Source organism: Uranotaenia lowii, chromosome 2 (genome assembly GCF_029784155.1).
Source record: "Uranotaenia lowii strain MFRU-FL chromosome 2, ASM2978415v1, whole genome shotgun sequence".
Classification (NCBI taxonomy): Eukaryota; Metazoa; Arthropoda; class Insecta; order Diptera; family Culicidae; genus Uranotaenia; species Uranotaenia lowii.
In genome coordinates, this window is record NC_073692.1 from 59,857,934 (window position 1) to 59,882,741 (window position 24,808).

The 24,808-nt window shown below is 30.7% G+C and overlaps 1 protein-coding gene across 2 annotated transcripts in view; it reads left to right on the forward strand.

Moving 5' to 3' along the window:
* Positions 1–1,324: 1,324 nt before the first annotated feature.
* Positions 1,325–24,808, forward strand: part of LOC129746057 (sodium- and chloride-dependent GABA transporter ine) — a 63,404-nt gene continuing 39,920 nt past the window's right edge. The window contains exons 1-2 of one of the 2 annotated variants that reach the window (XM_055739485.1): positions 1,325–2,006; positions 2,111–2,336. In XM_055739485.1, the coding sequence (XP_055595460.1) occupies positions 1,487–2,006; positions 2,111–2,336 (746 nt within the window). In that variant the 5' untranslated portion in view covers positions 1,325–1,486. The remainder of the gene's footprint in view (positions 2,007–2,110; positions 2,337–24,808) is intronic. The other variant, XM_055739486.1, reaches the window with a different exon arrangement.

The window sequence follows — 24,808 nt, forward strand, 5'->3', positions numbered from 1 at the left end:
AGCAACTTCGGCTGAGGGTCATCAGGGAAGTCAAGTCTCATACCAGCATTTTTAATTTTCAATAAGCGAAAAACTAAGGGTAGATCGCTGAAATTTGCAAAAAAAAATTTTCCGATAAGCTGAAAGTGTTGCCTCTAAATGAGTCATTCAAACCTAACCTAAAACACAAATTTTTTGCCAGATCCACAGCTCGTAAGCTGTATATCTGGTTCCGAGGCTATGGGACAGATGATTTCTGATGAACGACAAAACTTATGAAATACCCTATTTTAAACAAATTCCAGCGTTTGAACCCTATACCACTTCTGCTCGTGGCAAGGTCCCGAGTGTATTAAAGTATGTATTTGCTTATTTTTTTGTATAAAATATAATGATTTGCCAAAATTCTGCTCCTGTGGAAAAAAAAAACAACATTTTCAAAACGAAAACTATGGTTTTCACTCTTTTCAAAAGCCTAAAAAGAGTAATCTTTTATGTACCCTTCGCAACCTACGATCTACACTAACCGATTATACTTTAAGTTCAATCTCCTCATGGATTCATTTCGTTATTGCCAGATTTTGCCAGCAGAAATTCCTTTAAAAACGTTCAAAAAGTGGCTCAAAAATAATCAAATTTGTTAATTTTGAAAAAGATGTATCCACTAAAATGGCCTCAGTTTCTTTTAAAAGAGAAGTATTGGTTCGACAAGTATCAGAAATTGAAGGAGGGGGATGTAGCCACCTAAAATACAAATTAGACGAAGTATTAGTTTGAAAAACTGATCATTTTCATGACTGAAAAAAGTGTGCGCTGGCCGAAGGGAGGTACCAAGAATGAAGTAGTATTTATTCTTACAAAAAAACGCTAAATATTTTTTTTTTAATTTTTTCATGAATTATCATAAAATTACCATCGTTTCCTTCATAGAAAGTATTTAGATCAAACGAAAGGTTTTTGAGATACACGCCTTCGTAACTGTCCCATTTCTAAAAGAACTAAGCTTTATCAGCTGTGATGGAAAATTTTCCTAAAACTGCCTCAAACAAGGTTTGTATCCGGGCACCGGTATCTTCATTGGACATGTCAAGATTATGCCAAACTTTTGGACAACCTCATGCGATTTTTTCAAGGCGGCTGCAGGCAAATAATTTTACCCCTGTAGATGTTCTCAAGCAGCTCACATTTGGGATTTAATTAGGGTAGTGAAGACTTATTTTGAAGACCATGACTCATAACTCAAATAACATATACTTTAAATATTTGAAGACATTGATGTATAGAAATTTTTATGTTATTCAAATAACTCATTTTATTTAATTTTTTTTTTTCAAATTTCAGATGCTCACACTCGATTTAGCACGTCGTTCCGATTTCAATTCCGAATGAATACCCATTTGGAAGCCATGTGATCTCACCGAAGCGACAATCCTAGTGACTGTGATATAATCCCGATTTCCCGGGCACACGCTTCACGGCATCGTGAAGTACTGACGTGGCGGCCAAGATGGATCTTCCCCAGGATCAGCAGAATCAGCTGGAAACGCAATCGGTTAACCCGGTTCCCAATCGGAGGGCCATCAGCGATTTGCATTTCAACGCCGTTAACACCAATTATAAGAATCAAAACAAGCAAAACAACAACTCGGTTGTGGCGCAGAACGATGACTCGAAAGTTTTGCTGCTGCCATCGAATCATCGTAAGTTCATAATCGTTCCGTCACAACCGGGCAGCCTCCCGGCATCCGGATCCAGCTCCCCGCAAGCGCTTAACAATAGCAGTAATAGTAGTAGTAAAAATGCCAACAACAATAATAATGACACTAGTAATCAGTACAGTAGTAGTAATAACAATCCCAGCCAGCATGTCGCCAATGTTGGCTCTCAGGCTAGTCAACCAGTGGCCAAGTTCGAAGTCGGGGAAAGCTCCTCGAGTGGTCCCAGTTCCGTGCTCAATCCGGCCTACCCACTGGCCCCGGGAGTGGCCAAGGCGAAACAATTCCACAGTCTGAGATCGGTACGTTCCGGTAGGTAAATGTTGGTGACAAAATCAAGATAAGATTATTCAGATATTGAGATTCTGGTTAGATTTGATACTGAATGTTGTCTTCTCTGGGATTCCTCCACACAGCTCATGATCGTTCCGGCATATCGGATGCTCACATGAATCCTGCAATCGTACGAACCGGATCGTACATCTTCAGCGAATCCGGTGGAAGTCCCCGGCTGTTCTCCGATGCCACTTCCATCCGATCGTTGGCATCCATTGGCGTTGGGTCCACCGATGGCCGGAGGATGGTGATTCGTCGAGTTCCCAACTCACCCACCGAACTATTAACGATCATCAACCCACCGACGTAAGTGTCCCCTATGTAATTTAAATTGATTCCACTCCCCCTCACATAGAATAACAGCATATCTAGATCAGATTATTTCGCTCCTACAATCGCACAAGAGAATTATTTAATTAGTTCAGCCCCATTGAGATTGTTGTCTCTGGGAAATTATCGAAAAATATACCCCAACAAGCGGCAATTTTCTTTGACATGCAACGCCGTCAGCCGTTGAAGTTCCGCGGAATTCAGTAATTCAGTTACACAAAACACAAGATTCTGGGTAATCCATGCTGTCGTCCATGCATTATTAGATTTGTACAATTAGATCGTTACGATGTCAGAGCGATTGCATGAGAACAATTTTGTAATGTTTCAATGGCTTGGAACGGTTCTACCCCTGTCGGGAATGATTTCATAATACTGAAAATGGAAACAAGTAACATTTGTGTGTTTGTGATAACATGAAATTTGAATTACATTTATTTGTAAGCCAATCAGTTTTTTTCGGTTGCTGGTACCATCTGACGATCTTCAAAAGATGTGATTAAGATAAACCTTTTAGACAAATGATAATAATTTGCAGATACCTACATTAATTTATGTGTTGGTTAAAAAAAGCATTGCTTATTAGACTGAGTCGATTTGGGGTCATTTTCAAATTTCTCATACCCTGGGGTCCAAAAAGCTTCATTTTAGTTTAAACTCATTCATGATTTTTTTGTAGAGTTTTCAAGTGACGTTTATATGGGTGCATTTAAAACAATACTAATGTGATGAATTCGTCTTGGTACATCTCTGTACTTGAAAAAATAATCAAATTTGAAAGAATTAGAGAAACTTGAGGTATCAAAAAAAGAAAGTACATAAGCCGTAAATGTCATGAATTTTTCGAAAAAGATACAACGGCTAAAATAAATTTAAACTTTCAGGTTTATATGGGAAAACTGATTATTTTGTTCTGAAAAATCAACATCATGTTAATGGTTTTTGTGCCAATTTACGAAAACTTTCTCGTAGACCACAACTTCGTATCTTATTAGGCCAAATAGTTATTAGCTGTAGGGGTATGTATTTTAGCCTTGATAGACAATAAATTTGATTGACATCACTGCTGGTGCCAAGCGAAGTATTTATTGCATGAAAAGTAGTCATGCAATAGCCCGCTAGGTACCCAGGAATGATGCCAAATGAATTTATTATTTTTCAATACCGAAAGATATGTCTACATTCAACATGTCTGTAAACACTTTTTTGTCTAAAAAAACGAAATTCAAAAAATTCCTTTAAAGAATTTATAAATAAGCACAAAAACAATTAGTAGTCTCTTCCAGTTCTAACACAGCTTAGTCAGTTTAACCTTCCTTTGCGTTTTGGGCACGGTTGCTGATGATGAGTTTTCAAAATATGTTAAAAGTGTCAAATTTTCTACCATTTTTCCCAACACGGGTGAACTTGCTCTAATGGAAGAAAAATCATTGTAAAAAGTTCACTAAGACGGCGCTTTTCTGTTGAATGTTTTTATTCATTCACGAGTCAATGCTAACAGCGTCGTTCCTCTGGTTGCGTTGGTAACGATTGCAAATTTAGAAGTAAATGAAGCGAACATTAGTAAGCCTGGGTTAGGATCTATATGACCCAAACTGTAATTACTCGAAGCGATATCTCAAGAATGGTTAAAGCTAGATTCATGATATTATATGTCTTTTCCTCAAATGAGCAGCTTAACAATTTCTCTTTTTTAGATTTTTTAATAGGGTTGCAAGAGTTACCCAACAAGAAAAGGGACAAATAACCAATTAGAGTAAGGTTGCCAGATTGCCCGGGTCTATCCGGGTTTGCCCGGATATATAAAACAAAATTTAAGAACAGTTCGGTCCAGCACGGTTGCCCAGATTTCATTGAAAAATATCTGAATTTGGCCCGGATTCATTTACTTTATTAAATATTCTTAAAAAAAACATATTGTGTTGTAAAAATTTCAATTTCTACCAGGAAAACGATTTTTTTTAAGTTTTATAAAAATAATCATGAGAGGTTTTTTGGAAGCTTAAATAGTAATAAAATCTGTGGATAAATTTTGATGAAAAATTTTGTATCCATTTTTTTTTCTTGTTTTGGGTACGGATACGTACGGAAAAAATTCTGGGGTAAGGTTTTCAAAATTTTTCCAGCACGTCTCCGGGCCGGACAAATCCGGGCTGTTTTATCTGAAAATCTGGCAAAATCCGTTCAGTTGATTTCAAAATTTTCGACGAAAAATCCAGGCAAATTTGGTCAAAATCCAGGAATTATTCAACAAAAAACAAGAAAAAAAAACTTGAAAAAAATTTTTTTTTCATTAAAACTTATTTTACAACAGAATTTATTTTTTTTTGTTTGATTTGACAAATAAAATGAATAAATCCAGGTAAAAGATGAGCTTTTCCAATACCATCCGAGCAACCGGGCCGGACCGGACATTTCACAAAATTAGGATGAAATATCCGGGCAATCCCGGATAAAACCGGGCAATCTGGCAACCTTAGGTTAGGGTCTTATAAACCCGGATTATTGTTTTGGTTATAAAATCAAAACTACTGAACCGATTTTCAGAAACTATACCATTTTGGAATCGTTCAAGTCTGTTTTCAGATACTCCTTAAAAACTTAAGTTTAGATTTTTATGGTCCTCAGAAAACGATCTTAAAGGCAAAATGTCCTTAAAAAATGGGTGTTTTGCATCAAAGATAACTCATTTTGTTGAAGTCGTATTGAAAAACCCTTGGTTTCTACGAATTTAATTTCAGCAAGGTTTAGTTACCCTGTGCATAATTACTCTGATATGTTAAATTTATTTTTAAATAATATTATAAGAAATCGAAAACGACACATCAATAAAATTACGAATTTGGAATCTGCTTATTTAATCTATTTTACTCATAATATTTCTAAAATCTTCCGTTCTATGTTTTTCGCGGTTCGCAATGTGATAAAAATATTACAAAAAATTAAACTCTTGTAGTTTCCATTGGTTTTCATGTTTTTATAGATTGAATGATTTATCACCTCAGTTTTATAAATACCCAGAAAAAATTATTTCCAGCAGGAGCAGGACATTTACCGTTATTTTACAGGCCGAAAACATGATTACGTGACATTTAATTTTTAGTGTACAACTTTGTTACAGGACATTTGCTGTAATAATAAATGAATCTTCGTTAACTTTTAAGGAAAACAATTTAAAATTACAGGTTTTGTTAATTACAGGTGATTTATTTTAAAGGTTGCAGTTTTCAGTGACACGTAATAGTCAAAAAATTGTCTGTGTATAAGCTTAAAAATCAATGAATTGCATGAAGAAAATCAATGGTTTTTCATTTTTTCTTATATTTTCATTCATGACATATGATATCGGAAACGAAAAACCTTTTCTTTTTACTTTACATGAACCTTCAAATCAGCAAAAGTTTAGTTGACATAGTTGAATTTTATCATTTCTTTGCTAAAAAACGCCATATTTTTTACCATTTTATCCTTCGGATCAATTTGCAATCATCAACAAAATTAAAATCTTTTTTTTTCTTCATAAATAGACATGGAACATATAGACGATAATAGTATACTTTATGAACATCGGTTGAATATTTTTTGTTTTATTTTTTTATTCATTTCACACACCGTCTTGGATTCAAATGTCCAACAGACTGATCTTAATATCTAAGGTTCTTAATCCTATGTTTAAACATCGTTCTGGACACTGTAAAATCAATCATATTGTTCACAACATTAAAACACTGAAAACAGTTGGTCAGAGAATTATTCTGTCCGTAAGTAATGCGGTGCATGCCTAGTGCTAAAAGTTGTCTTCCTCGCAGATGTCTGGATGGTGCAAGAAAGCATACTTCATGAGTAGAGCTGCACAATCCACGTTGCCGGTAACTAGTTCAAACATCAAAAGCCTTTTTAGTTTTACACGTCTGGAAGAGAGGGTTTCTAAATTGATCAATCTCATAATCCGGAAGATTGATGGGGTCGTTCCACGGAAGTGACCTGAGAGCGTAACGAATGAATGATCGCTGCACTCTTTCGATTCGAGGACTCCAAGATGTATGGTAAGGAGCCCACACACACACGTACTCCAATACACTTCTCACCAAGGAACAGAACACAGCTTTAAGAGTGTATACATCCTGAAAAGATTGTGAATTGCGCCTCACGAATCCAAGATCAGAGAAAGCCTTCGCTGTGATGGCACTGATATGGTCGCTGAACGTTAGTTTTTTATCAACGATGATGCCCAGATCGTTCATGGAGCTGACTTGATCGATGCTGGTACCGTTGATATTATACTCGAAGCAGACATTGGACTGACGGCGACTAAAAGTTATGGACTTGCATTTTTTTTATGTTCAACTGCATCCCATTTTCCAAGCACCACAGGAAAAGCTCGTCGATGTCAGATTGAAGAGCGTGGCAATCTAGAACCGATGAGATTATTTTGTAGATCTTAAGATCATCAGCATATAGCAGCATACAGGATTTCAGACGGAAAACCAGGTCTTAACAAAAAGAACATATATCAAAGGGCCTAGAATACTGCCTTGCGGGACACCTGAGGTCAAATCAAAAATACGCGAACGTGATGTATTGATCTTGACAAACGCTTTTCGATCGGTCAAATACGATTGAAGCCATTCGGTCATCCAACGGGGAAGACCCATGTGAACCAGCTTTTCAATGGCAAGTCGATGAGGAACTTTGTCGAAAGCCTTACTGAAGTCAAAGTAGACTGCATCCACTTGTCGACGCTTCTCGATTTCGATCGATAGGAAGTTGGTGTAACACATCAGGTTTGACACTGTGGATCGCTTCTTAACGAATCCTTGTTGATAGTTAGAGATCAAGTGACGAGTGGCGTTATAAAGCACCGAGTGGACCATGCTCTCAAAGACTTTGGCTATGCAACACAGGATTGAAATTCCTCGGTAATTTTCCACGGAATTACGACAACCGGATTTATGTATCGGAGTTATTGAGGCGGTCTTCCATACCGCAGGAAACTTCCGTTCATGAAGAGAACGATTGAAAAGCAGACAGATAGGCACCTTCAATGATTCTGCACATTCCCTCAAGAATACTGGTGAAAGTAGATCAGTTCCAGGACTTTTTTTGACGTTCAGCTTTTCCAGCTCAGATGTCCAGCGTGATGTCCTACGTTGCGTAAAGTTAAAGGATGGTAGCGTAATGTCATGCGTAGGAATACCCCGCATCAGAAAGCTCAGGTAAATTGGGATTGTTCACGCTGCTGAAGAAGTTGGCAAACAGATTGGCCGATTCCTCAATAGAATCTGCGGACAATTCGTGGTACTTCATTTGCTCAGGTATACAGTTGCTTAACTTGCGGTTCTTCACAAACGCCCTTCGGGTTTAATTCCATTCGGTCGATGTAGCTACGAAATGATGCGGCTTGGCAATCGTTGTATCGAGTTTCGAGTTGTTTTAGACTTTCTTTATCCTGTTGGGACTTGGAACGTAAGAAACGGTTTCGAGCCTTGTGTACAATATTTCGAAGATGACGAAGTTCAGAAGACCACCACGGAAGTTTGGTTGTGTTGAGACGTCTCCGCTTACGTGGGATGATCCTATTCATGACATCAAAAAGCTTTCCGTAAAACAGCACCGTTGCGTCATCCGTTGATTTGTCACCTAGTAACTCAAGCCAGTTGATCGAAGACAGACTTTGATTCAACATAATAAAGTCACACCTTGCAAAGTCGAGCTCTAATTCACCGTAGTTTGTTGGAGAGTGTGCGTCACAGTTATTATTAATGGTAACACAGAGCACGAAAGGCTCTGGCCTAAAAGACTTGAGGGGGGTTCAATTACTTCAATGTCACAAGTGTCACTAACGAAAGCGAGATCAAGAATACGGTCGTTTGCGTTCCATAGAAAATTAACTTGACTAAGTCCAGTAACCAACATCGTTTCGGAGAATGTTGACTCTGCTTCGGTCGATGCATTGCAATTGGTGAGTATATAACAGTTTAGTTCCTCGTCATAAACCCAAACAAGTCCCGGTAGATTATAGTCCCTCAGAACAACGATTGTGTCGTTTTCAGATGAAAGATTGCAAATCTGCTGAACAGCCGAAGCGTGCAAAGAGTAAACTCCAGCAGGAGAAGAAGGCGGTACCCGAGCAGACTTTTATGGCAAAATTATAGCAAATTTTGCTATCACGCCCCGAGAGCTCAACTTGCTCTCATTTTGCTTGACATAAGGTGGTACACAGCAAAAATGAGAGCACGGATTTCCATATATGGTTACCAAAGTGATGCCTCTTTTTGCTAAAACTGAGACCTTAACTACACCTCGTTTTTGAGAGCTTGGAGAGCAAAATCATGCCAATGCAAGGCATCAAAAACATTTCATCGACAGCAAAATTTGGCATAAATATGCTCTCAAAACTTTTGTAAAACGAGGCATCGTTAGGCTTCAGAACAAGCAAAACTTGACATGAATACGTTGCTATTCATGTACGAAAATATTGTGCTCCTTTTTGCATTGGACCACCCTATATATATAAAACAAAATTAGAGCAAATTTGAAACTCGAGGTGTGATAGCAAAATTTGCTTTAAATTTGCCGTAAAAGGTTTCGGTTTATGAACATCGTCTTCTTTTAAGTAACTACGGAAGTAAAAATGCCAATGTATAATGAAATTGCCATCAGTTATGCAAACAAAATTAGGATCGATATTCATGATACATTTTGGTGATAATAATGTCGGCTTTGTTTCTGCAACTTTTTTTCAAAGACATGTTCATTATACATCAGCGTTTGGCGCACATTTTAAACGCCTCATTGTATGCAATGAACGATTAACAAAAGAAAAAAAACTTTTATGTTCATCATTCATTGTATACATTCAGGCGTTTATAATATGAAGATTTGAAAAAACTATACCAATCAGACATTTGAGCCAAATAAACAGGTTAAAGTTAATAAAACCTACTTTAGAGAAAACAAAGTTTAATTTTTGGATGAAAATTTAAAAAAAATCTTAATATGGAAATAAGAATGAATTACTCAAATAAACTTATTTTGCACCGTTCTGTTACCTGAATACCTGAATTTCATACTGTAAACATTTGTTAAAAAACGAATACTTTATGATTCACATATTATCATTTCGTTTCGTCCTCAGAACAAAATTTGTTCAATTTCTGTAAAACAAAATTTTAATCGCCTTTGTGTAGGCAATTTCCGGGTATAACAAGTTTTGTGTACTTTATGGATTATTAAAATAATGCCCTCCTCGAGTGTTTAAACTAATGGGATTGCGAACATCAATACGAAATTGTTGAATATTATAACATGGAATCTAATTTAAAAAAAAACATGAAAAAGTTAGTACTTATTGAAATCTATGGAATATTTTATTTTATCTGATTAATTTATGCAATAAATGGCTTTTTGGTTGATTAGGTAGAATCTTTCAGTTTAAAAAGCCGAACAAACTCACATCCTCAATTAATTTGAACGTTATATCTATATTCAGGTACATGTAAATTTCAGATAGAATACTTATTGTCATACCTCATATTTGAAGTACGACTAGGGGCGTTTATTTCTCAGACGCATCTGTTGAAGAAAAACTAATTTCCAGAAACTTGTCAATAGAAGATTTGATTATAAACGCCAATTATTGCATCAAGGAATCAGGTAAAATAAAGTCTTTCAAAGATTCTAAGCAATTACATTCGAGAAAAAAAAAACATAACCTTTTGAATTCCCAGAAAAATTAGAACTAAAAGTTCCATGTTTTTATGAAGAATTCAACATTGAACTTAATTTTTCCCAAAAACAAAGTTTTTTGGCCATTTAGATTCTTATTTAGATATTTTGCAATTTGATTTGGTTTCACTAGCGGTCGAATTTCAGATTTTAATTAGAAGGCAGAAATTCAGATTTAGATTCAAAAACTTAACCAATTTCATTTAAATTACTATGGCTTTAGTTAGCAATTCAAATCATAAGACAAGTTTTTTCTCCATTTAGTACACAATTCTATTCAGCTAAATACCTTAATGAATGTAATAATATTCAACAATTCGTATTGGGGATTACAATCCCATTAGTTCAAACGCCATTGGACAGGCATTGTATTGCTGTTTCATGAAGTATTCAATATCTGTTATGCCCGAAGATTGTTTACAGGCGATTAAAATTTGCTTTCATAGAAATTGAACATATTTTGTTCTGAAAATAGCCCTCTATCCAACCGCAACAATAATTTAATTTCAATAAAGTATGGATTTGGTAAATCTACTACTCATTTGGCAAACCGATTTTTACTACGCAAAAAAAATAGTGATAGTAAAAATTATAAAAAAACATACCTTAGGAACACAGGACGACATTGAAAACTTATAAAATAAATAAACAGACAGCGCCATAGGTTTTCAGAGCTTTGTTTCCTTAGCTGACCCTATTCCACTAGCTTCTTGCTGGACACGGACCCGGAACAGCTAAATCTGTGGTATGTTTATAATGGCTTAATATTTGTCCAAAGCTTAAAAGGATTCGTTGATACCACACACCAGTACATTGACGAACAGAAACCCCACTTCCTGCAGAGTTATGTTGACTGGTGACGCCCATGGTGCGTCTGGCCTAGCTGTGGTTTCAAAGTTCAACATCCGGCAGTTTAGAAGAAACTCTTTAAATCCGTTCAACCGCCGGGAAAGAGGTTCCAAAGTAGAAAAGCTTGGAATCGCTGGCCTGAGGAAATTGCAGCTGCAATGAAAATTAAGCAAAACTAACAATTGGTTCTGAAAACAATTCAATTCAAACTTACTTGCCATTTTTCCTATCTTTTTCCCTCTTTTCGAACGGAGACTGGCTGATTCCAAATCCTTCGAGAAGACCTCCGTCTTCCATCGCTCATAAGTTCGGAGAAACTGAAGAGGCACCTTGAACTACCGCGAAACCGAAGAACTACCGGAATCTAAAATCTTAACTCTAGAAATCACTTAAAAGTTGTTTACATTTGTTTTGTGTTTTGTTTGTTGCCAGAGTGCCTACAGCTACGGGTGGATGCATATTGAGGAAAAGTAGGAAACGGGTACAAAAAGTTTCTCAGTGGTGTGGGTTGGAGACGGAGCGCTTTTTGACAGCCTATTGTTCGCCTACTATACCTACGATTACGATAGCCTGTCACAAGATGGACGATTCCGTGAATTGGTATGAGAACACACCCGAAGCTTTACTCGCCCTGGTTTGTTGCATGAATGCTTGGATCAGTAACATCAAATATATGCCTTTACTTTTCTAAGCATAGTGCAGTATAACTTAAAATGTCCAAACGATAATCACATAATTTTGTTAAAGATGAAAAGATATTGTAAAAAAATATATATAAAAAAATGCTTAACTTAATAATTATAGAATCCAAATTTAAATGATAAAATTTTCGATGAAAGCAATGGAAAATAATGTATATTATTTTTAACTACTATTCGAAAGTTCGATTATCAGCTTCGGGGCGCAAATTTCAGTTTTTGTGTTACGTTATTAACATTCTTTTTTTTTAATTATTAATTCTACAATTGGCATAACCTGTAATACATAGCCAGCCAAGTGTTGACTATTAAAAATTATTCGTTTTCACATATCAATGTTACATTCGATAAAGAAATCAGCGATACTTTTATACACATTCATTTTTTTTAATGTTATTTGAAAATCAGGTGCAATTCGTTTTTCTTTTTTGAAAAGTTACAAATTCAACTTATTTTGAAGTCATTACTCCAGCTTATAAAACGTTCTTTCCTCAATTTGACTGTATAAATATAAATTTTAAGTTAATTTCAACTCATTTACATTGACAAGAAATGTGCTCGTTATCCAAAAAGAAATTTTGAATTTTTTATGAAACACTAATTAAAATCAATTAATTGAATTATTTTTTATAAAATAATATGTACCTAGAATGAATTTTAATTATCTCTAGATGAGCCTTTTGGAAAACTGTAATAGAAAGTGACTCATTTTCAAAGCATTCCCTTTCCTTAGTAAATTTTCTTACTATTTAGCCCCGTTCAAGAAGAGTCCCCCTTCTTTTAATATGGATTATTAAAAAAAAATTCGCATCGCATAGTCAATTTCATGGTTTGCAATTTTACAAACCACGTTGTGTATTCCAAACACAACATAAATTTGTGTGTTGAGCGATGGTCGAAATTAAATGATTTAGTTTTTGCTGTGAAAAATACATAAATTATGGATAGCTTATCATTGCCTACTTTTGCTTTATTAATGTTTTCTTTCTATGAAGAAAATTATTAATAATTTATTTGCCAGATGAGGCTACAACTTTGATTTTTTTTTTAAATTAAGTGTTCCTCAATTATGCTGAATTTTGCTGTTGGCTTAGTTGTACAGCAAATTATGCTTTAATTTTGGTCTCAGGTTTCTATTCATGAAAATATATGAATACCTTAATTATGCCTAGTTTTGCTATCATATAAAATTCTACACCAAATTGTGCTCATTGTTTGCTGTTGATACCTAAATGTGGTCTCGATTTGCTGTCAAATAAAATTATATGAAACCTTAATTATGCCTAATTTTGCTCTCGCACAAAATTCTACAGCAAAAAATGCTATCAGTTTGCTTTTGACACCTTATTATGATCTCAGTTTGCTATCAATTCGGGCATCAAAGTCTGCTCGGGTATGTAGATACCACAAAGATAAATCGTGGACTCCGGGAGTTTCAAAGTGACAGCCACTCGCTTCGGTAAGAGAGGTGAGTGGCGATTTTTAGTCTGCTTGGTTAGTGATTCATCTCAGTAGATTCAAATCGCAAAAACCGTTTTAGTTGATCATTTTCCGTAAGATTTATAATGCAGTTTCAGCAAAGGATCTAAAATATGTAGAGCCATAATATAAACATTATCCCCACACACATTGTTTTACGTACCCTTTACAACTAAGCAAACGGTCTAGATACAAAACATTAAAAGGGGAAGAATGCGGAAAGCTGTTCACTCACTCCTAAAAAAAAGACCCATTAGCGTTTGTCAAAAATAGGGGAAATTTTATCTACGTCTCACTTACACATATGAGACATACTGTACAAAGCAAAGGGTGTATAAACTATTTAGAAGAAATTCATACTCCAGCTAGGTTTTATAAACATCTGCGAGCTATTTTTCCAACCAGACGCCTTTTAACCGATAAAAACATATCAAGAATGCTCCTACGCACCGTTTTGGTCATATAAAAAAAGAAAGATTTCACGTGAATTTTTAACAACGATTTTAAAAGGTTTCAAAATTTTAAAACGCGTTTTTCTCGAAACGTTATAAATGAACACCCTTTTCACGTGTTGATACTGATATCTGGGATATGTGCAAACGAAAAAAATAGTTAGATAATAGCTGTATAACTTAGTTCAAATATCAAATATTTGTTTGGAGATAGATTGTTTTTTAAACACGAGAAAAAAATTCGGAAGTTAGTTAATTTTCAACACAAATTCACACATATTAAGACCCTTGCCAGAGGACATCCCCATTTATTGAGCATCCATCTTTTCAGCTTTTTTCGGTATACCTATAATAGTTCAGCTTTTTTCGGTATAATACACACTTCTTAGTTAATGTTTTGTAAATGTGTATGTGTTTCATTCATCCTCAAAAGAAAATTTAATGTTTAACAGTCATGTTATCAGAGACAATCCTGAACCTGGTCCTTCGAGCCAGATCGTACACGATATCTGCCGTAAAACTCTAGCAGCAGCACTTTTGCGCTCTTCAGGACGGTTCGATCCGCTTTGTTCATTTCACAAAACATACCTCCGTAAAACAAAAAAAAATATTAAAAAAATTAAAATAATAAAAATAAAAATTAAAAAAAATTAAAATTCATTTTAAAATTTTAAAGAATAAAAATTCTTCAGATTTCAAAAAGATTGAAGAAGAAGTTATTTTGGAAATAAAAAATTAAAGTCTTTGAGCTTTCATAAATCTGTCCAACATCCTCATGTAGGTGACCCAGTTAAGCCAATATCGTTGTCCTCAAATTAATAAAAATAAATTGTACTTTTGTTGATGGCAAGATTTACTACAGAGGACATCTTCTGGGCGAAGGCTAATCATATTTACTAGTCACGGCGGCGGCCGGCCCCGAGAAAGATTAGCCTCTATTTGGAAAGATTATTGCAACCTTTCCAACGAGCGGTTCTTCAAAATACACAAATTGCTGGCAGTAGGTTTTTTGCCCACCTACCACAGGGCAGTAAAATGTGTCTCAACTACTGCGGATTTGAACACTTAACATTCAAATGCAGCTCACAACAACGTGCTGTCAATTGAGGAAATTGTCATCAGAGAGCTGTTTGCTGCCGTTTTGCTGGATGACTGACTGACTGACTGGCTGACTTCTCTATTGAGTTTAACCGGCTAAAACGGCCAGAGTCTGTTCTCCATTGTGCCTTACCTGCACGATATGATTATGGATTATCATTCGTGGACGAATATTATGACACACAATCAACTTTGGCTAGGCCTGTTTTTTACGTTTCTCCGGCTATCAGTCAGAGCGAGATGATTTTGATGGATATATGTAGTAGGTAACATGAAACAATTGCAGCATTTTGGCGGTCAGTCAGCCGGCCATTGATGATGTTTGAGAATGCAAATTATCTCAAACGCTGCGCGTCGTGTGGGCTCATATCTATGCGGCGCTGTTATGTAAAAACGCAAACTGTCATCCGAAACGTAACATTGGCTCATTTAATTTTTTTTTCTAAAACTGGCTCTGAGAGATTCATTCTGCGGTAAGTTCCCGTGCTAATTTGTGCTGGATGCTGGCTGATCGTATAATGTTTCACGAGTTTGACTTACAGTTGATGAATGAATAATCACTTGAATATGGTTTGAGTTAATTTTTCGCACCGCAAAGCCTTAAGCGACGCGAGACGTCAACCCCTGAAAGGCCAAGTCGGTTCAATTTAATTGAAATTGACAATTTTTCACGCCGTGGTCTGGAGTAGGTGGTTTTTTTTACTCATTTTACATTTTACTTTTGCAGATCACTTGATCTGCAATAAAAGCAGCCATCAATGCGGTGGAGTATATTTTATTGTTATTTTTTAGCCGTTCAGTTTTAACCCATATATGTTGGTTTAAGTTCAGATTTCAAATACAAGAAAACAATTTCAGATCTTCACCGAAAAATTGGGAAGCCGACATTTAAATTCGTTTTTAAGCTAAAAAAACTACAACAAAAATGACAAAAATGACAAAAATGACAAAAATGACAAAAATGACAAAAATGACAAAAATGACAAAAATGACAAAAATGACAAAAATGACAAAAATGACAAAAATGACAAAAATGACATAAATGACAAAAATGACAAAAATGACAAAAATGACAAAAATGACAAAAATGACAAAAATGACAAAAATGACAAAAATGACAAAAATGACAAAAATGACAAAAATGACAAAAATGACAAAAATGACAAAAATGACAAAAATGACAAAAATGACAAAAATGACAAAAATGACAAAAATGACAAAAATGACAAAAATGACAAAAATGACAAAAATGACAAAAATGACAAAAATGACAAAAATGACAACAATGACAAAAATGACAAAAATGACAACAATGACAAAAATGACAAAAATGACAAAAATGACAAAAATGACAAAAATGACAAAAATAACAAAAATGACAAAAATGACAAAAATGACAAAAATGACAAAAATGACAAAAATGACAAAAATGACAAAAATGACAAAAATGTCAAAAATGACAAAAATGACAAAAATGACAAAAATGACAAAAATGACAAAAATGACAAAAATGACAAAAATGACAAAAATGACAAAAATGACAAAAATGACAAAAATGACAAAAATGACAAAAATGACAAAAATGACAAAAATGACAAAAATGACAAAAATGACAAAAATGACAAAAATGACAAAAATGTCAAAAATGACAAAAATGACAAAAATGACAAAAAAGACAAAAATGACAAAAATGACAAAAATGACAAAAATGACAAAAAAGACAAAAAAGACGAAAATGACAAAAATGACAAAAATGACAAAAATGACAAAAATGACAAAAATGACAAAAATGACAAAAATGACAAAAATGACAAAAATGACAAAAATGACAAAAATGACAAAAATGACAAAAATGACAAAAATGACAAAAATGACAAAAATGACAAAAATGACAAAAATGACAAAAATGACAAAAATGACAAAAATGACAAAAATGACAAAAATGACAAAAATGACAAAAATGACAAAAATGACAAAAATGACAAAAATGACAAAAATGACAAAAATGACAAAAATGACAAAAATGACAAAAATGACAAAAATGACAAAAATGACAAAAATGACAAAAATGACAAAAATGACAAAAATGACAAAAATGACAAAAATGACAAAAATGACAAAAATGACAAAAATGACAATAATGACAAAAATGACAAAAATGACAAAAATGACAAAAATGACAAAAATGACAAAAATGACAAAAATGACAAAAATGACAAAAATGACAAAAATGACAAAAATGACAAAAATGACAAAAATGACATAAATGACAAAAATGACAAAAATGACAAAAATGACAAAAATGACAAAAATGACAAAAATGACAAAAATCACAAAAATGACAAAAATGACAAAAATGACAAAAATGACAAAAATCACAAAAATCACAAAAATCACAAAAATGACAAAAATGACAAAAATGACAAAAATCACAAAAATGACAAAAATCACAAAAATCACAAAAATCACAAAAATCACAAAAATCACAAAAATCACAAAAATCACAAAAATCACAAAAATCACAAAAATCACAAAAATCACAAAAATCACAAAAATCACAAAAATCACAAAAATCACAAAAATCACAAAAATCACAAAAATGACAAAAATGACAAAAATGACAAAAATGACAAAAATGACAAAAATGACAAAAATGACAAAAATGACAAAAATGACAAAAATGACAAAAATGACAAAAATGACAAAAATGACAAAAATGACAAAAATGACAAATATGACAAAAATGACAAATATGACAAAAATGACAAAAATGACAAAAATGACAAAAGTGACAAAAATGACAAAAATCACAAAAATGACAAAAATGACAAAAATGACAAAAATGACAAAAATGACAAAAATGACAAAAATGACAAAAATGACAAAAATGACAAAAATGACAAAAATGACAAAAATGACAAAAATGACAAAAATGACAAAAATGACAAAAATGACAAAAATGACAAAAATGACAAAAATGACAAAAATGACAAAAATGACAAAAATGACAAAAATGACAAAAATGACAAAAATGACAAAAATGACAAAAATGACAAAAATGACAAAAATGACAAAAATGACAAAAATGACAAAAATGACAAAAATGACAAAAATGACAAAAATGACAAAAATGACAAAAATGACAAAAAGACAAAAATGACAAAAATGACAAAATTGACAAAAATGATAAAAATGACAAAAATGACAAAAATGACAAAAATGACAAAAATGACAAAAATGACAAAAATGACAAAAATGACAAAAATGACAAAAATGACAAAAATGACAAAAATGACAAAAATGACAAAAATGACAAAAATGACAAAAATGACAAAAATGACAAAAATGACAAAAATGACAAAAATGACAAAAATGACAAAAATGACAAAAGTGACAAAAATGACAAAAATGACAAAAATGACAAAAATGACAAAAATGACAAAAATGACAAAAATGACAAAAATGACAAAAATGACAAAAATGACAAAAATGACAAAAATGACAAAAATGACAAAAATGACAAAAATGACAAAAATGACAAAAATGACAAAAATGACAAAAATGACAAAAATGACAAAAATGACAAAAATGACAAAAATGACAAAAATGACAAAAATGACAAAAATGACAAAAATGACAAAAATGACAAAAATGACAAAAATGACAAAAATGACAAAAATGACAACAATGACAAAAATGACAAAAATGACAACAATGACAAAAATGACAAAAATGACAAAAATGACAAAAATGACAAAAATGACAAAAATGACAAAAATAACAAAAATGACAAAAATGACAAAAATGACAAAAATGACAAAAATGACAAAAATGACAAAAATGACAAAAATGACAAAAATGACAAAAATGTCAAAAATGACAAAAATGACAAAAATGACAAAAATGACAAAAATGACAAAAATGACAAAAATGACAAAAATGACAAAAATGACAAAAATGACAAAAATGACAAAAATGACAAAAATGACAAAAATGACAAAAATGACAAAAATGACAAAAATGACAAAAATGACAAAAATGACAAAAATGACAAAAATGACAAAAATGACAAAAATGTCAAAAATGACAAAAATGACAAAAATGACAAAAAAGACAAAAATGACAAAAATGACAAAAATGACAAAAATGACAAAAAAGACAAAAAAGACAAAAATGACAAAAATGACAAAAATGACAAAAATGACAAAAATGACAAAAATGACAAAAATGACAAAAATGACAAAAATGACAAAAATGACAAAAATGACAAAAATGACAAAAATGACAAAAATGACAAAAATGACAAAAATGACAAAAATGACAAAAATGACAAAAATGACAAAAATGACAAAAATGACAAAAATGACAAAAATGACAAAAATGACAAAAATGACAAAAATGACAAAAATGACAAAAATGACAAAAATGACAATAATGACAAAAATGACAAAAATGACAAAAATGACAAAAATGACAAAAATGACAAAAATGACAAAAATGACAAAAATGACAAAAATGACAAAAATGACAAAAATGACAAAAATGACAAAAATGACAAAAATGACAAAAATGACAAAAATGACAAAAATGACAAAAATCACAAAAATGACAAAAATGACAAAAATGACAAAAATGACAAAAATCACAAAAATCACAAAAATCACAAAAATCACAAAAATGACAAAAATGACAAAAATGACAAAAATCACAAAAATGACAAAAATCACAAAAATCACAAAAATCACAAAAATCACAAAAATCACAAAAATCACAAAAATCACAAAAATCACAAAAATCACAAAAATCACAAAAATCACAAAAATCACAAAAATCACAAAAATCACAAAAATCACAAAAATGACAAAAATGACAAAAATGACAAAAATGACAAAAATGACAAAAATGACAAAAATGACAAAAATGACAAAAATGACAAAAATGACAAAAATGACAAAAATGACAAAAATGACAAAAATGACAAAAATGACAAAAATGACAAATATGACAAAAATGACAAAAATGACAAAAATGACAAAAGTGACAAAAATGACAAAAATCACAAAAATCACAAAAATCACAAAAATGACAAAAATGACAAAAATGACAAAAATGACAAAAATGACAAAAATGACAAAAATGACAAAAATGACAAAAATGACAAAAATGACAAAAATGACAAAAATGACAAAAATGACAAAAATGACAAAAATGACAAAAATGACAAAAATGACAAAAATGACAAAAATGACAAAAATGACAAAAATGACAAAAATGACAAAAATGACAAAAATGACAAAAATGACAAAAATGACAAAAATGACAAAAATGACAAAAATGACAAAAATGACAAAAATGACAAAAATGACAAAAATGACAAAAATGACAAAAATGACAAAAATGACAAAAATGACAAAAATGACAAAAATGACAAAATTGACAAAAATGATAAAAATGACAAAAATGACAAAAATGACAAAAATGACAAAAATGACAAAAATGACAAAAATGACAAAAATGACAAAAATGACAAAAATGACAAAAATGACAAAAATGACAAAAATGACAAAAATGACAAAAATGACAAAAATGACAAAAATGACAAAAATGACAAAAATGACAAAAATGACAAAAATGACAAAAATGACAAAAATGACAAAAATGACAAAAATGACAAAAATGACAAAAATGACAAAAATGACAAAAATGACAAAAATGACAAAAATGACAAAAATGACAAAAATGACAAAAATGACAAAAATGACAAAAATGACAAAAATGACAAAAATGACAAAAATGACAAAAATGACAAAAATGACAAAAATGACAAAAATGACAAAAATGACAAAAATGACAAAAATGACAAAAATGACAAAAATGACAAAAATGACAAAAATGACAAAAATGACAAAAATGACAAAAATGACAAAAATGACAAAAATGACAAAAATGACAAAAATGACAAAAATGACAAAAATGACAAAAATGACAAAAATGACAAAAATGACAAAAATGACAAAAATGACAAAAATGACAAAAATGACAAAAATGACAAAAATGACAAAAATGACAAAAATGACAAAAATGACAAAAATGACAAAAATGACAAAAATGACAAAAATGACAAAAATGACAAAAATGACAAAAATGACAAAAATGACAAAAATGACAAAAATGACAAAAATGACAAAAATGACAAAAATGACAAAAATGACAAAAATGACAAAAATGACAAAAATGACAAAAATGACAAAAATGACAAAAATGACAAAAATGACAAAAATGACAAAAATGACAAAAATGACAAAAATGACAAAAATGACAAAAATGACAAAAATGACAAAAATGACAAAAATGACAAAAATGACAAAAATGACAAAAATGACAAAAATGACAAAAATGACAAAAATGACAAAAATGACAAAAATGACAAAAATGACAAAAATGACAAAAATGACAAAAATGACAAAAATGACAAAAATGACAAAAATGACAAAAATGACAAAAATGACAAAAATGACAAAAATGACAAAAATGACAAAAATGACAAAAATGACAAAAATGACAAAAATGACAAAAATGACAAAAATGACAAAAATGACAAAAATGCCAAAATTGCCAAAAATGACAAAAATGACAAAATGACAAAAATGACAAAAATGACAAAAATGACAAAAATGACAAAAATGACAAAAATGACAAAAATGACAAAAATGACAAAAATGACAAAAATGACAAAAATGACAAAAATGACAAAAATGACAAAAATGACAAAAATGACAAAAATGACAAAAATGACAAAAATGACAAAAATGACAAAAATGACAAAAATGACAAAAATGACAAAAATGACAAAAATGACAAAAATGACAAAAATGACAAAAATGACAAAAATGACAAAAATGACAAAAATGACAAAAATGACAAAAATGACAAAAATCACAAAAATGACAAAAATGACAAAAATGACAAAAATGACAAAAATGACAAAAATGACAAAAATGACAAAAATGACAAAAATGACAAAAATGACAAAAATGACAAAAATGACAAAAATGACAAAAATGACAAAAATGACAAAAATGACAAAAATGACAAAAATGACAAAAATGACAAAAATGACAAAAATGACAAAAATGACAAAAATGACAAAAATGACAAAAATGACAAAAATGACAAAAATGACAAAAATGACAAAAATGACAAAAATGACAAAAATGACAAAAATGACAAAAATGACAAAAATGACAAAAATGACAAAAATGACAAAAATGACAAAAATGACAAAAATGACAAAAATGACAAAAATGACAAAAATGACAAAAATGACAAAAATGACAAAAATGACAAAAATGACAAAAATGACAAAAATGACAAAAATGACAAAAATGACAAAAATGACAAAAATGACAAAAATGACAAAAATGACAAAAATGACAAAAATGACAAAAATGACAAAAATGACAAAAATGACAAAAATGACAAAAATGACAAAAATGACAAAAATGACAAAAATGACAAAAATGACAAAAATGACAAAAATGACAAAAGTGACAAAAATGACAAAAATCACAAAAATCACAAAAATGACAAAAATGACAAAAATGACAAAAATGACAAAAATGACAAAAATGACAAAAATGACAAAAATGACAAAAATGACAAAAATGACAAAAATGACAAAAATGACAAAAATGACAAAAATGACAAAAATGACAAAAATGACAAAAATGACAAAAATGACAAAAATGACAAAAATGACAAAAATCACAAAAATGACAAAATTAACAAAATTGACAAAATTGACAAAATTGACAAAATTGACAAAATTGACAAAATTGACAAAATTGACAAAATTGACAAAATTGACAAAATTGACAAAATGACAAAAATGACAAAAATGACAAAAATGACAAAAATGACAAAAATGACAAAAATGCCAAAAATGAAAAAATGACAAAAATGACAAAACTGACAAAAATGACAAAAATGACAAAAATGACAAAAATGACAAAAATGACAAAAATGACAAAAATGACAAAAATGACAAAAATGACAAAAATGACAAAAATGACAAAAATGACAAAAATGACAAAAATGACAAAAATGACAAAAATGACAAAAATGACAAAAATGACAAAAATGACAAAAATGACAAAAATGACAAAAATGACAAAAATGACAAAAATGACAAAAATGACAAAAATGACAAAAATGACAAAAATGACAAAAATGACAAAAATGACAAAAATGACAAAAATGACAAAAATGACAAAAATGACAAAAATGACAAAAATGACAAAAATGACAAAAATGACAAAAATGACAAAAATGACAAAAATGACAAAAATGACAAAAATGACAAAAATGACAAAAATGACAAAAATGACAAAAATGACAAAAATGACAAAAATGACAAAAATGACAAAAATGACAAAAATGACAAAAATGACAAAAATGACAAAAATCACAAAAATCACAAAAATCACAAAAATGACAAAAATGACAAAAATGACAAAAATGACAAAAATGACAAAAAGACAAAAATGACAAAAATGACAAAAATGACAAAAATGACAAAAATGACAAAAATGACAAAAATGACAAAAATGACAAAAATGACAAAAATGACAAAAATGACAAAAATGACAAAAATGACAAAAATGACAAAAATGACAAAAATGACAAAAATGACAAAAATGACAAAAATGACAAAAATGACAAAAATGACAAAAATGACAAAAATGACAAAAATGACAAAAATGACAAAAATGACAAAAATGACAAAAATGACAAAAATGACAAAAATGACAAAAATGACAAAAATGACAAAAATGACAAAAATGACAAAAATGACAAAAATGACAAAAATGACAAAAATAACACAAGTGACAAAAATGACAAAAATGACAAAAATGACAAAATGACAAAAATGACAAAAATGCCAAAAATGACAAAAATGACAAAAATCACAAAAATCACAAAAATCACAAAAATGACAAAAATGACAAAAATGACAAAAATGACAAAAATGACAAAAATGACAAAAATGACAAAAATGACAAAAATGACAAAAATGACAAAAATGACAAAAATGACAAAAATGACAAAAATGACAAAAATGACAAAAATGACAAAAATGACAAAAATGACAAAAATGACAAAAATGACAAAAATGACAAAAATGACAAAAATGACAAAAATGACAAAAATGACAAAAATGACAAAAATGACAAAAATGACAAAAATGACAAAAATGACAAAAATGACAAAAATGACAAAAATGACAAAAATGACAAAAATGACAAAAATGACAAAAATGACAAAAATGACAAAAATGACAAAAATGACAAAAATGACAAAAATGACAAAAATGACAAAAATGACAAAAATGACAAAAATGACAAAAATGACAAAAATGACAAAAATGACAAAAATGACAAAAATGACAAAAATGACAAAAATGACAAAAATGACAAAAATGACAAAAATGACAAAAATGACAAAAATGACAAAAATGACAAAAATGACAAAAATGACAAAAATGACAAAAATGACAAAAATGACAAAAATGACAAAAATGACAAAAATGACAAAAATGACAAAAATGACAAAAATGACAAAAATGACAAAAATGACAAAAATGACAAAAATGACAAAAATGACAAAAATGACAAAAATGACAAAAATGACAAAAATGACAAAAATGACAAAAATGACAAAAATGACAAAAATGACAAAAATGACAAAAATGACAAAAATGACAAAAATGACAAAAATGACAAAAATGACAAAAATGACAAAAATGACAATAATGACAAAAATGACAAATAAGACAAAAATGTCATTTTTGTCAATTTTGTCAATTTTGTAAATTTTGTCAATTTTGTCAATTTTGTCAATTTTGTCAATTTTGTCAATTTTGTCAATTTTGTCAATTTTGTCAATTTTGTCAATTTTGTCAATTTTGTCAATTTTGTCAATTTTGTCAATTTTGTCAATTTTGTCAATTTTGTCAATTTTGTCAATTTTGTCAATTTTGTCAATTTTGTCAATTTTGTCAATTTTGTCAATTTTGTCAATTTTGTCAATTTTGTCAATTTTGTCAATTTTGTCAATTTTGTCAATTTTGTCAATTTTGTCAATT